The sequence below is a fragment of the Conger conger genome, chromosome 1 (assembly GCF_963514075.1).
Source record: "Conger conger chromosome 1, fConCon1.1, whole genome shotgun sequence".
NCBI classification, from domain to species: Eukaryota; Metazoa; Chordata; class Actinopteri; order Anguilliformes; family Congridae; genus Conger; species Conger conger.
Window position 1 is genome coordinate 45,340,395 of NC_083760.1, and position 14,703 is coordinate 45,355,097.

The window sequence follows — 14,703 nt, forward strand, 5'->3', positions numbered from 1 at the left end:
AGTTCTGTGTAACAACTTGAAAACAGCTGTTCTTTCTCTCTGTTTGCTTAATAAAATCCCCTGAAGCAGTTATATTTAGCTACTGTAGGAATGAATGTTGTCTAGAATCATTTTATAATGACTTTTGGTCACATAAAGTAGTGGCGTGGCCTTTTCAACCTGTCAGGAGCTGTAAACAGCAAGTAAAGACTAGGCCTTCTATTTGTACATTATTATATAGGCAAATACTACAGTCTGATATTTATGACATTTATGGCAGCAACATCAGAGCATTTTCCAGCTTTGAATCACTGCCTCCAATTGGACTCCTGCCCACATGAGATTGTGAAATGCCAAAAGTATTCTCCCTTTATTTATCAGCACAGCATATCCCTTACGCAGAATGTGAATTTTAAAAATGAAACTTTCTAAAAACATGTTTTTGAGTGTTGATAAACATGTTTGTATGCATATGAAACATTTTAATCTATGCAATTATTTCAACATTAATTAAATAATATCATTTTGGCATAAAAAGTGGTAGTGGTTACGGATCTATATTACACAGAACACGGCACCTAATTGGTCAGACAATACTTTATGCAAATGAGATTGACCCACCGACTCTTCTCACCCCAGAATATATTTTTTAAATTGTGTCTTGGTTGGGTCATTGCCGTTATGGCTGGAGGTCCACATTGGTGAGGCAAGAATTGGCTCTATGGTGGCCACTCCTGGTCAGACCAGGTGTCTGTGGATGTACAAATGAAGAAAATGCTGACCTCATTATTGTCTGCTGACATAGGCAGTGTGTGATTGGTGGTGCATCTACAGTCTGAAAACTAGCGAGAATAGGTATCACATGAATCGCAGGAGTCATATGTCTGCCATCATCACGGGAGGAACAGTTGCTGGCAGGAGATCAGCAATTGTGGCTGACTTTGGGGGTTGGGAAAATAATAAAATATTGTAACTGACCTCTTTTATTGAGCAAATGAATCTCATGGTAAACTAAAGACTTGCCAAAAATTATGTGTCATCTTGCTTTCTTCAGCTCTCTTACAAACTTTTCTAAGGCATAGTGTAAAAATTGACACAAATATGGTAATTGCTCACAGATTGGCCTTGTTTATTTTCAGTAGAGACAAATCATACAAATGACTCCATCAAACCATATAGAAATCAAATGTATTGAATTTATTCTCAGAACAGAATTGTCTTTTCATTTCCCAGCTGGGTCCCCTGGAGGCGGTCCTCTTGTTTTCTATTCCACAACATTAGTGGCCTCACATGGCTTCTCACCAGTTGGTTCTCATTAGCTTATAAGGCTTCCTTTCTTTCCCTTACAAAATGGCATTCATCCCCTGTTGAACATTTGAACATTAACATTTTAGTCTTTATTGCTTCAGAGACAGAGTGGGTGTGGGTTGCTGGGCCCAATGGAGCTGGATGGGCCCCCTCCCACACCGTTCCCTCATGCCTGCATTTCGTATTTTTTCAAGTCCAAATATCCATCTACATCTCAGTGTAGGTTTGTGTTTCAGTTAATAATTTGTTGAAGATTCTATATTGTGATACTCATTTTATATTTTTTTGAATGTAAAAACAATATTAATATAACTTTATATAACACATTTTCACACATGAAAATAAATAACAAGAACAGTAATACCCTTTTCACACCAAAGTAATTACCGTTTGTGTGAAAGGGTCAACCGGTGTTATTCAAACTGGGTCTGCGACCCTGCTCATGAGTCGACCTGGGATTGACCTGTATTTGACATGGCTAGGCTTCTGTATGAAATGGGGGACATAGGACTTAGGTTACTCTACACAGCATGGCTAACTGACCAACCAATACTTGTTGTGTCTTAGTGGCCTAAATTTCCTGAATCAGTGCTCAAAGTCTTAAGCAAGAAGTTGGTAGGAAAACTCTTGCTGCAGCAGCCAACCATTGGTCAGCCTCAGCAACCATGTGTACTCATACTCAACCAATCACATTATGTACACCTCACTGAATGGCGTAAAAAAAGCCTTTAGTGCCAATTTTTTTAAACGAGAGACGTTTTTAGAGGGGTTCTCCTTTTTAAAACTACATTCAGAAGGTGCACGGATCACTGTGCTCAAGCAGCCGAAGACAAAAGAGGTGTGTGCTCAGCAGTAATAGTTCCAACTGTCTAACTTCTCTGTATTATCCGTTTATGTTCTTGGGTAACTTCTGGAGAGGAGGTGTGATGTTTATTGCAGTCTTGAGTTTGTGCAGAAATATTTCCATACCAAAGGGGAAATTGTAAACTGTTTTTAACAAATGACCATCAAGCGTTTTGTCAGTTTTTGAAGAGTTTTCCATGACATTCTGTCATGTCATGATTGATTCACCTTCTGCTTTTGGATAAGATTAAGGGTGGCCGGTAGTGTAGTGGTTAAGGTACATGACAGAGACCCGCAAGGTCGGTGGTTCGAGCCCCGGTGTAGCCACAATAAGATCCATTGCCCCCTTCAGCAAAGCCCTTAACCCTGCATTGCTCCAGGGGAGGATTGTCTCCTGCTTAGTCTAATCAAATGTAAGTCGCTTTGGATAAAAGCATCAGCCAAATGACATGTAATGTAACAATTTTGATTGCTTGGTTGTTTTTCATCATATTCATTATTATCTGGCTAATCCACTCCAAAAGACATTCTAAATGTGTAACATTGTATTTATGTTTTGGAGTTTCATATAATGCAGGTACTTCTTTCCTTTAGTACAGTGGTCTCAGGTTGCATTTGCCATTGGGACAGTGACACAGTTTTGTTGTTTTGGCTCTGCACTCCTGCACATTGGATTGGAAATGAAACATTGAATATGAGTTCGAAGTGCAGACAGTACAGCCTTAATTTGATGGTATTTACATCTATATTGGGTGAACTGTGTAGGAACAACCATTTTTTAAACCATTTTTGGCCAGCTGTGTGTCTTTGCATCATTCATGCAGTTCATGCACAAGAAAACTAACTAAAGGTCAAGCGCTGATTCTTAGTGTGAATTAGCATTTGAAGTCAAGGCCAGTAAAATGTCAATACCAGTAAAGCAAGCCACCATGCGGCAGGCCAATCAGAATAAACCAATCAGAGACATTGGGTGTGTCAAAATTAACTGCTTTATACATTGTTGGGAAGCAAGAATGCCCTGATGAGCTCAGCAATAGCAAACAACCAAAAAGTAAATAAAATACCAAATGAAAAATCAGTCTCGTATTTCATCATGGACTACAAGTTAAGAAATGAATGTCTTGTATGGGTTCCTTTGGCCTGCAGAACAATTGCCATCCGGTTTGGCAGAGAGTCGTAGAGCTTGTTGATGAAGTCGTTGGGGATGGCATGGAAGGCCACCTTGCAGGCATCCCAAAGCTCCTTCAAGTTCTTCGGCTTGGTCCTCCAAGCTTCCTCCTTCATTCTTCCCCAGATATGCTCAATAATATTCATATCTGGAGACTGTGCTGGCCATCCCTGAAGGACCTTGATCTTCTTTCCCCTGAGAAACTTCATAGTGGAACCTGAGGTATGGCAAGGAGCTCTATCCTGTTGAAAAATCTGACCCCTCTTGTAGTTGGGAATGTACTGGGAGGCAAGAATCTGTTGATATTTGGCACTGTCAATGTTACCTTACAGATCTCCCTGGCACCTCTGTATTGGATGTAACCCCAAACCATAATCTTTCCACCTCCAAATTTGACTGTCTTCTGGGCCCCAGAGGGTCATCGACAATATTGACGGCACTCGGGATGGAGCTCAACTGACGATTCATCTGAAAAATGAATTTTTCGCCACTTTTCTGCTGTCCAACCTTCCGTCAGGCTGTGGACCTTGGTGTACGCAACACGGTTTCTTAGCTGTCTCTTGTTTAGCGCTGGTTTCTAGGCAGCAATATGACCGTGGAGACCATTGTGAGCAGGAATCCGACCTATAGTCCTTGATGAAACAGGTGTTGCTGGCGTCCACTCCTCCTGGAGCTGTGAGGCGGTTGACATGGGGCTGGCTTTTGACAGTCGGACCAGCAAGCTGTCGTCTCGAGCAGTTGTCTTGCGCGGTCTGCCCAACCTGGGTCTTTCATGGACGTCGCCAGTCTCTTGGTAGCGCTTGCGAATCCTCTCCACCTGCCGTTTAGACACATTGAAGATGTCTGCAACTTCAGCAGGAGACTTGGACTTGAGATTCTTGATGATCAGCACTTTGGTTTCTGGTTTGATCTTGGGCATGTTGACAGAAGCAATGTTGAGCATGAACTTGATGGCTTAAAGTGTCAAATTTCTGCTTTTTTAGCTCAAAGTTACCTACAGCTGACTAATCAAGCCCCTTGTTTGTTTCTTCCTTATTCACCGTAGCGACAAGACTTTTGTCCGGCCAAAACTGGCCTGTTGATCATTATCAAGCTGTAACATTTAGTAACAATTTTGAAATGTCATTTTGCTAGCTTCTAATAAACTTTAGACACTTATGATTAATTTGTGTTGTTTCCTAACTTTATTAGCTAATTAAGAGTTGGGTAATTAGCAATTGTCACTTTTGTCCACTCATGCGACAAAACTTTTGGCCGGGACTGTAGAGTTAGCTATTCCGACGTGATGACAAACCTTGCATGAAGCAAGCTTGCTTTGAAACCTAATTGAGAGGGACTAGACATGCTCATTGCTACTAAATGTTATAGGGTTTGGGATATTTGCTGGAATACTAAAGTGACATTTCCATTGCAGTAGAATCGCATGTTTTCATTATAATAATGCTTTTTTTTTAAGCATGTCCAGATTGCCAAAACATTTCCAGATATGTTTTTCACAGACTGACGGACACATGGACTGAAAGATGGACAAACTTAACTACAGAACCTTCTTTGTGGAGGCATAAACAGAAGGTCACTGAGAGAAATGAGGATTCTGTTTCTTTTGAGCCTGATTGCACTCCCTGATTCATACTTCTGCAGCTGCAGCCTGTGATTTTGAATCACCATGTTCCTGGACCCTGTCCAATCACAGTGCTGGAGGGGACTGGCATGTCACATCGCCGGAGCAACTGAGGGCGAGCATGGAGACTGTGTGGCCGGCCACTGATCACTCTATTGGAGGCACTGATGGTAAGAGGCAAACTTTACGCAGGCCATAAAACTTTGTGTTCGTACTCTCTTGGATGTCATTTTCTGTCCATTATCTTGAAAGTCATAACAAACATGCAAAACACATCGACCATGAAAAATGATGCTCAGAAGAACGTCTTCTGACAAAAAATCCATTCTTATTGAAGCAGCAGACATACTGCATGAACGTAGGTGACACACTGACTTTTTTAATGTAGAGGAACCATTTTTCTGGTGTGCACAACAGACACATTGACAGTAATGACTATAAGCGCATAAGAATACATAATGATAAAGTAAACCATTCAACCTCCTTGAATTTTTATTGAGCAAAAGTTTTGAGAATATGCAGCACTGTGTCTTACCCGCACTTGAACTTCATTCAGCTCTATTACCTGGAGCCATTGCACCGGCTGGAGGCAGGCCTGACCTTATCGTTAGCTCCAACATAGAATGTGCACAAGGTCAGACGTAAAAATAACCATTGATTGCACCAACTGGGCATAATGCTACATCTGGGTATGAATCAGCAGTGATCGGAGAGCTGAAAATTGGTGGAGCACAAACCTTTCCTTTAAACTGACCATTGATCTCAGCCTATTTTCATTCATTTTCCACTTTCCTTACAATCATGCCAACAATCTTTCTAATCAAGTGACATGTACAGTAGATTCTTCACATGTTGTTAGGGAGATTAATGCTATACACTGTAGTATTATGACAAATGAATGAACAAACACAAAAAGTAAGGAGCTGATGGACAATAACAACCTCAGAATATGCCGCATCTCATTTTGATTTAGATTGTACAACCAGCATGTTTTCATACCAGACAAGAGACAAGACAAATTCATTTGAAATATAGGCTATGGGGAAAGTAAATTAGTTGTTGTAGCAGGGTTGAGCTGTTTAGTCAACAAACTCTCACCTCAGTTAGAGCAAATCACTGACCCGAATGGGGCACTATCTCATTGCAATTGCCAGTAGCAACACTTACATTTTATGATAATGGTGCTTTTCTGAATACTTTAGGCAGGGATTTGATTCATATCAACAAATCATGCCAAGCAACATGCACTGCCTTAGAACATTTGTGTGATAGAATGTATCGCTATGAACAAGCATTTTCTACACTGCACCTACTAGTAATTTTAGATGGCAACAAGCGTAAATATTGAGCACAACATTGTACGTAGCTATGACTACTTAACAGTAAAAACAAAACAAAATGTGCGCCCAGCTGGTGAAACCAGCCCCTGGCAAGACATATGTTTTGAAAAATGTGTAAAAAATATATGGAATATACCTTTATGAAGTAATGTTTAACTATTTTCCCTTTACAGAACTTATAATCATAATAATGATACACTTTATTTATGTAGCACCTTCATACATAAAATGTAGCTCAAAGTGCTTTACATTCAGCAAGATCAAAACTATTACAAAGAATTATAAAGACATAACATTGTAGATAAAAAGAATACAGAAATAAAATAATAAAAATAAAGAAAAGAAAAAAAATCACTCAAAATGACTTTACAAACAACTGCAGTTCTACTGACAATGAAATGTGAAGACAATAAAAGGCCTGACCACCGAACCCTCTAAAGTCTAGGTTACGCGTCAAGTGCCAACCACTGAGAACACTGCCTGAGTTAAATTAAATACCATGACTCAGAACTCCACCTGTGTTAAATTACTCTAAATGAATTAAGCTTTTGTAGTTGTTAACCCCTAGCTGTGTGCTTGGTCCTATCTTCTCCCCCATATTAGGCCACTTCTTGAGCTTAATGGCCACAGCAGGCAAGGATTCAGGGAGCTGTGAGGTCTCCCTCTCCAGTCCGGTACTCTCCAACAGCGGGCCACTGTGCCACCTGCAGCTGGCTCGGTTTCAGCCAGAGTATGGCCAAGGGAACCTGTCTGTCCACATCAGACTGCTCGAATCTGCCTCAGTCATCAGTTCACCAGTGCTCAGCCATCTGGACCAGGATGTTGCCAGGTCGGCTAGTTTTTAGCAACCACAACTAACTACTATTCTAACAACAATAACAATTAGTTGTATTGCATCATATTCACGTTTTTTTACTTAGGTATTTCATAGGCCTCAGTAATTCCATATACAGTGGGGTGCAAGAATTTTGGCAGCCCTGGTTTAAATGTCTGCTACAATGAATCTGTATGTGATCAAAAGGAAACCTGTACTCAAAATGTTCTTTTGATCTTCTTACTTTTGAAAAAGATGATTACTAGGGCCCAGACCCAGGTGATTTACTCATTAGGGCTTCAATGAGTCAGGTGAGTATAATTCCAGGGCAGAACCTTTTATTCTGAAGTAACTCCATGCCTTCTAAAATATCTAACTGTAGTTGCTGTTCTGTCTGGTGTTAACAACCAGGGGTTTCTCTAAACAGGTTCATTTCCACCATGAAGGTGAAGGCTATACAAATATGTTTCAAACTACCTATTGTCAGAAATGTTATTTGAAAATTGAAGATAAATGGAACAATTAAATTCAAGTCAAGGTCTAGAAGACCTGGTGAGAAATGTTCTGAATAACCCACACATCACTGCAAAAGAGCTGAAAAAAAGAGTAGCAAACACAGGTCAGGCTGTTCACAGAACAACAATACAACATACTTCAAACAACAAAAACCTTCATGGCAAGAGTTGCCAGAATGACCTGAACACAAAATAGAGCATCTGAAGCATGCAAAAGAAAACATGAGAAAACATGTGAAGCCTGAAGCCTTTTGGAACAATGTGATTTGGACTGATGAAAATTGGCTTTAAGATTTGAAGAAATGTGTCAAATTTAACGTTGTACCAGTTAGAGGTCAGGTTCGCTTCTGTTTACTCTGATATTAATTGTAAAAGGCTTTTCGACCAGGGATGCACACATTTTTGCATTACTGTACTTACCTAGATGGAAGTCTTTGGCACTAATTGCTTACTTAATGTAATTCAAACGTTTTTCAAATAACATCGAACATATCTTTAATAGTGATAATGTATGGTATAATGTATTGTACAATTGTATGGACTGTGTCATGTCTGCTATGGAGACAATTCATATTGTGAATCTGCTCTGTGGAATGTGGCTGTGACATTGGACTGTGAAAGGCTTTTGAAATTATTTCAGTTTTCCTGTGTTTTTCCAGTGGGTGTGCATATGAACATTTTCATTTTCTAGCTTTTATTTGCAATTATAAACATACAAATGTCTGTTCATTTTCTGCTGTTGCTTCTCAGTTCAAAAGTGGAAAAATGTGGCACTGGCACTGTTAGTGCACACATGCACATACGCTCATAGTCTGCAAAGATTATTTGAAGAATGTCACAGCTTATTTTCAGGGCTAAATTCCCTATTTCTGAAAACATTGGCTAGGACTAGGATTTCTCTAAATCCACTGAAAAATAATATAAAACGAATATGTAGGTTCCATGGTGAAAGGATTGTGATGTGTTTATTTGGGTGCGTCTTCCTGACTGTATTTCTCTCTGAGGGATACAGGGAACAATGGGAGGTGCTTGAAGCACAGATTGGGCAGTTTGAGGAGCCCTTTCAGGTGTCACTGCTCTACTCCTTCTGTGGGGAGGATGGTAGGGTCACATTGGCAATTGATTCTCTAGAGCTGAACAACTGCAACATGGGTAAGCATCAGTCCTGGGAACAAATGGTGCTAATAGCATCAACATTTTGGTAAATGGTTGGCATTTATATAGCGCCTTTATCCAAAGCGCTGTACAATTGATGCTTCTCATTCACCCATTCATACACACACTCACACACCAACGGCGATTGGCTGCCATGCAAGGCACCAATCTGCTCGTCAGGAGCATTTAGGGGTTAGGTGTCTTGCTCAGGGACACTTCGACACAGCCCGGGCGGGGGATCGAACCGGCAACCCTCCAACTGCCAGACGACTGCTCTTACTGCCTGAGCCATGTCGCCCCCATTCCCCTACCAAGCTGTACTGTATGTCCAGATAGCTTTCCAGTGCTGTCATTGGTTGCCATTCTTATTGCCAATCATTCTTGACAAACTCTCAGTGGCTGCCTTGATACAGGTGACCTTCAGCTGAGGGTGGAGTGTGTGTATGATTCCACTGACTTAAGGAAATACAATGTACACAGGAACTGCCCTGGGGGAGGAGTGAACAGTCTGTTTTCAGGGCACAAAACCAGAAAGAAAGCGTATAGTAACATTCCCTGGAATGATTGTAGCCATGTTTTAGGTATAGGCATGCTACAATAGCTTTGTTGTTGAAGCATATCACAATAAAGGTCAACGTTATTATAGTTTTTTTTCATGTGAGTGTACTTTGACACTGTGCAACAGGAAAATTGTTAGGAACATAAGAGCACAAGAACACAATTGTTTACTTTGTAATGTACTGTAGGTGTTAGACTCTAGTACGTTTTCTCATGAAATGTTTGTGATTGTCACTTAAATATTCATATTGTTAAACAAAGAAAACATTATAGATGCACTTTAATAGTGTATGCAATGTGTGGTTGCTTTTAAGTTTATGTACCTAGTTCAGGTGTTTTTGGCATGTACAGGTAAGTGTATTCCTAATTGTAGCGATTGTTACTGATATTTGTTGTCGACTTTGTTGTAGGATATTCTGTGATGGCACCGAATAACATATTTGTTATACCTTCATAGTGCTGCAGAAACGTAATTTCATTAATTTAAGGGGCACTATTGAGTTCAAGGTACGGCACTCCTGAAACAGATGTTAGAAAACAATAAATTGTCTGTTTGTTATACATAAGTGTCCTGCTGACCGAATGAAAGGAGGTGTGAAAAGCTCTGAATTCCCCAGCCTTCCCCTCTCCCCCATGTAACAAAGAGATGCTGTCATTATTTGTTATCTCTGTTCATGATGTTAATGAGTATTAGTTTGTTTCCAAGCAAATGTATTCCCAGAGAATGCAAAAACAGGTAGAATATACTATACTATAATAAACTATACAGGTGGAAGTAAAGTAGTTGCGTGAAATACTGGATGAAGCCAACCATTTAATTAATTGCACCCCCGCCCCCACATTGCATGACAAAGGTGTCCACTGCATAAACCTTTTTTGTCATGACTTTGTTCCAGATTCGATGCCTCTGGGGTCCCACTGCTCGTTTGAGTATGGCCTGTGTGGATGGTCAGTGTCTGGTCACCCCTCCCCTTGGACACTGGTCAGTGGCAAGGATTTGGCCTCCACTGAGGAGATACTGGGCTCAACTCTGCAGAAAACTGAAGGTAATACTCAAGAGGCAACCAGGCAGGTCACCAGTTCAAATTTGAAATTAGATGCTGTTTTAGCTTCTGGTTACACACTAATAATCACTACCTCCTGAACATACAGTGGCTTCAGAAACGCAGACTCACGTTTTGCTCACTTTATTGTGTTATATATGAATAAAATTGACCATCAATCTATACTCAATAACCCATAATGACAAAGTGAAAACAGGTTTTTAGAAGTTTTTGCAAATGTATTAAAAATCGAAAACTGAAATCTCTCATTTATATAAGTATTCAGACCCTTAATTCAGTACTTTGCAGAAGCCCCTTTGGCAGCAATTACAGCTTTGAGTCTTATTGGGTAAGTCACCTGAATTTGGGAAGTTTATACTATTCTTCCTGGCAAATCGTCCCAAACTCAAACAGATTGGATGAGACACTTCTGTGAACTGCCATCTTCAGGGCTCTCCACAGATGTTCTATGGGGTTTATGTCTGGGCCTTGGCTGGGCCACTCAAGGAACAGTCATTTGTCCCAAAGCCACTCCAGCATTGTCTTGACTAAGCTTCGGGTCATTTTTGTGCTGAACGGTGAACCATCGCCCCAGTTTGAGGTTGCTTGTTTCATCAGACCCTTGAATCTATTTTGTCATGCTCTCAGGCAAACTCCAAGCGGGTTGTCATATGCCTTTTCAAGAGTGGGTTTCGTCTAACCACTCTACCATATAGGCCTGATTGATGGAGTGCTGCCTTCTAGCAGGTTCTCAGCAGAGGACTTTCAAAGCTCTGTTAGAGCAACCGTTCTTGGTCACCTCCCTGACCAAGGCCCTTCTTGCCCGGTTATTCAATTTGGCTGGACAGCCAACCCTAGGAGTCCTGGTGGTTTCAAACCTCTTCCATTTCACAATCATTGAGACCACCATGTCAAAGGTTTAGAAATGGTTATATACCCCTGCCCTGATCTATCTAGAGGTCCACAAAGAGTTCCTTGGAGTTCATGGCTTGGTTTTTGTCCTGATGAGCAGTGTGAATTCTGGGACCATATAGACAGGTGTGTGCCTAAACTATGTCCACTCAATTCAGTTTGCCAGAAGTGGACTCCAGTCAAGTTCTAGACACATCTGAAGGATAATTAAAACAAACACGATGCACCTGACCACAATTTGGCCAGAGCAAAGGGTCTGAATACTCATGTAAATGAGAGTTTCCATTTTTGATTTTTAATAAATTAGCATTTATGAAAACATGCTTTTACTTAATTATAGGTTATCTGCAACATAATAAAGTGTGCAAGAAGTAAAGGGGTGTGATTACTTTCTGAAACCACTGTATAAAAATCAAAGCATGTCATTTGTCACTGTGTCCATATTGAAGGTTTGTCATCTCCATTGACCCATATACACTCACTGAGCACTTTATCAGGAACCTGTACACCTACTTGTTCATGCAATTATCTCATCAACCAATTGGGTGGCAGCAGTGCAATGCATAACATCATGCAGATACAGGTCAGGAGCTTCAGTTAATGATGACATCAGCCATCAAAATGGGGAAAAATGTGATCTTAGTGACTTTGACTGTGGAATGATACAGGGTGGTTTGAGTATCTCAGAAATAGCTGATCTAATGGGATTTTGCAGAGAACGGTGCAAAAAACGAAATAAATCTAGTGAGCAGCAGTTCTGCTGGCAGAAATGCGTTGTTAATGAGAGGTCAGAGGGGAAGGGTCAGTCTGGTCAAAGCTGACAGGAAGGTGATAGTAACACAAATAACTACGCATGACAACAATGATATGCAGAAGGCCATCTCTAAACACACAACATGTCAAACCTCTAAGTAGATAGGCTATAGCAGCAGAGGACTTAATAAGTCTAAATAATAAATACCAAATAAAGTCCTCGCTGAGTGTATAACTGAGTTATTTAAATGGGAGTGCTCAATGCTGCTGTGATAATAATTTACTTATTGAATAATAATTATTGAATGGCAACAGGGACACAGTGAAAGCTTTCTCCCTGTAAGTTAACATTTTGAAAAGCTACAGTTTCTTTGTTTGCTTGGATAAGCAGGGTAGGGAATATTTGAGTATGCTAGTGGATCCAGAGACAAATTATTTTCTGCATTATTCAGATTTTAGGAAAATCTGTCGTTTGGACAGTGCTCCAGTGGGACATGTATTGGCATAAATGTAAAATGATTAGACCAGTCACCTATGGTAAAATAGACTCAGATTATATCATATTATATCAGGCAAATATTGCACTCCCAACGGAGTGCACAACTGCGTTTGTAAATTCTTAACAGCAGCATATTTACAGATTTCATGGTAATCTAGTCTGGAGGCAGAAGCCATAGGGAAGGGGGATGAAAACATGAAGAATTCTTATTTTAACCGATGCATTTTTTTAAATGACACGCAATTGACCAGCTTGTCTGGACGTAAACTACAGGGATTTAACTAGCCTACATATTGCTGTAAATGCGAGGTTACACTGCACAATGTCAATGTAAATCTTTAATTTGGCAATTAGGCTATTATCTGACTTACAATGTTGAAATTTGCCTATTAAGAAGGCCCAAAATAAAGTTTGTTCAGAGATGTTCAGAGATACTCTTCTGCATACCACTGTTTTAATGTGTGGTTATTTGCGTTACTGTCACCTTCCTGTCAGCTTTGATAGTTGATGTGAACAATAACTGAAGCTCCTGATTCATGATTGTATGCATTGCACTGCTGCCACACAATTGGCTGATTAGATATTCATATGAGTAAGTAGTTGTAATAAAGTAAAAATGTTCCTTATAAAGTGTTTGGTGTGTATATATTGTGCCATTCCATTACTTCCTGTCCCCTTAGAGTATAAAATTGAAGTAACAACCATGCAAAATCTCTTTGTGAACTATCAGCATTGAAAAAACAAATAATTGTCATTCGGACGACAGAAAAGTACATAAATGGTTAAACATAACGCTTAACACAGTAAGGCCAACAATAAAAAGGCATAAAACATATGGAATGGTTGAAAACTTGCCAGGAAGAGGACACAAATGCATATCCCCACATACAGTAAGGAAGATGGTGAGGGCTAGGAGGCTATTAGTAACCCAAGGATGACAGTTCAATAATTGCAGAGATTGGTTGTGTCTAACACATAAAATGGCACCTCCATACCAACAAACTCTTTGGAAGGGTGGCACAAAGATAGACCTTACTGAGCACAATAATCAAAACCAAACATCTTTGGTTGGAGTTATGACTGGAAGAGAATGATTTGGTCAGATGAGACCAAAATTGAAAGTTTTGGCCATACACACCATCAACATGTTCGGTGGCAAAATGGAATGTATTCAAGGAGAAATACCTCACACCTACTGTCAAATATGGACAAGGACAATGATTCCAAACATACATGAAAATCCACACACACAAATGGTTAAGTAAAAACAACAACCATGGTCTGCACTTTAAGCTCATATTCATTATTTACTTATTTAACTCCAATATCAAATATTTATGGATCTGACTGTATCTTAGAAAAAAAGAAGGCAGAATGCAGAATTTTGGTGATATTGTCATTACATTTGAAAGGGGATTTGTCCAGTGTTGTGTTTCGAAGCGCACCAGGCACAGCCACTATAATCTGTATCGAAATCTTTTCATTGAGAAAACAATTGTACACTTCCTCCGTGTTTGAACTTTTGTAACTTTGTTTTAGTAATACTTAGAGTATGTATTTATATATGTAATCTGTTCAGAAAAGATCAGGATTATGCCTGTAGTGAAAACGGTTCAATTATATTTCGGGTAGGTCATTTTCAAGCTTGTGTTAAGAAAAGGGGTGATACTTAATGGGGTAAAGATGATTTTTACCTTGTCACACTTAGGTCACTTCCTGCTCCTGAGGGTGAGGTCCACTGAAACAGGAGGAGTGGCTCTGGCTCAGAGCCCCCCTCTCCCAGCAACAGTCGGTAGTGGGGACTGTCAGGTAAGATGCATTTGTAAACAGAAAGAGTGATAAGTGACTCTCAATCTGAGGCATGAGAAAGGTCCATCTATTCATTATAAGAGGCATAGTGCATTGATATAGAAGTCATAGTGGTGCATCAGTTTGAAGCTTAAAGGGATAAAGCCATTTCTCAACTCTATTTGATAGATTGGAGGATTTAATGTCAAGAAACATCCATGACATTAATAGATTTGGTTTGTCTGTACAGCTGTCCAGAAAATCTCAGAATCGGGGCACCAGTGACATGTTATGATGATTTTTAAATACACAATGTCTAAAAATCAGAGAGTCCATGATCTATTATCACTCCTAAGAATTTTGTTTCATATACTCAACACCATTTAAATACATTTTTTAAATTTTCA

At 39.8% G+C, this 14,703-nt stretch overlaps 1 protein-coding gene across 1 annotated transcript in view; it reads left to right on the plus strand.

The window, feature by feature from the left end:
* Positions 1–3,987: 3,987 nt before the first annotated feature.
* Positions 3,988–14,703, plus strand: part of ltk (leukocyte receptor tyrosine kinase) — a 55,290-nt gene continuing 44,574 nt past the window's right edge. The window contains exons 1-6 of the mRNA XM_061238965.1: positions 3,988–4,063; positions 4,940–5,089; positions 6,863–7,088; positions 8,601–8,740; positions 10,198–10,347; positions 14,217–14,317. Of these exons, the coding sequence (XP_061094949.1) occupies positions 3,988–4,063; positions 4,940–5,089; positions 6,863–7,088; positions 8,601–8,740; positions 10,198–10,347; positions 14,217–14,317 (843 nt within the window). The remainder of the gene's footprint in view (positions 4,064–4,939; positions 5,090–6,862; positions 7,089–8,600; positions 8,741–10,197; positions 10,348–14,216; positions 14,318–14,703) is intronic.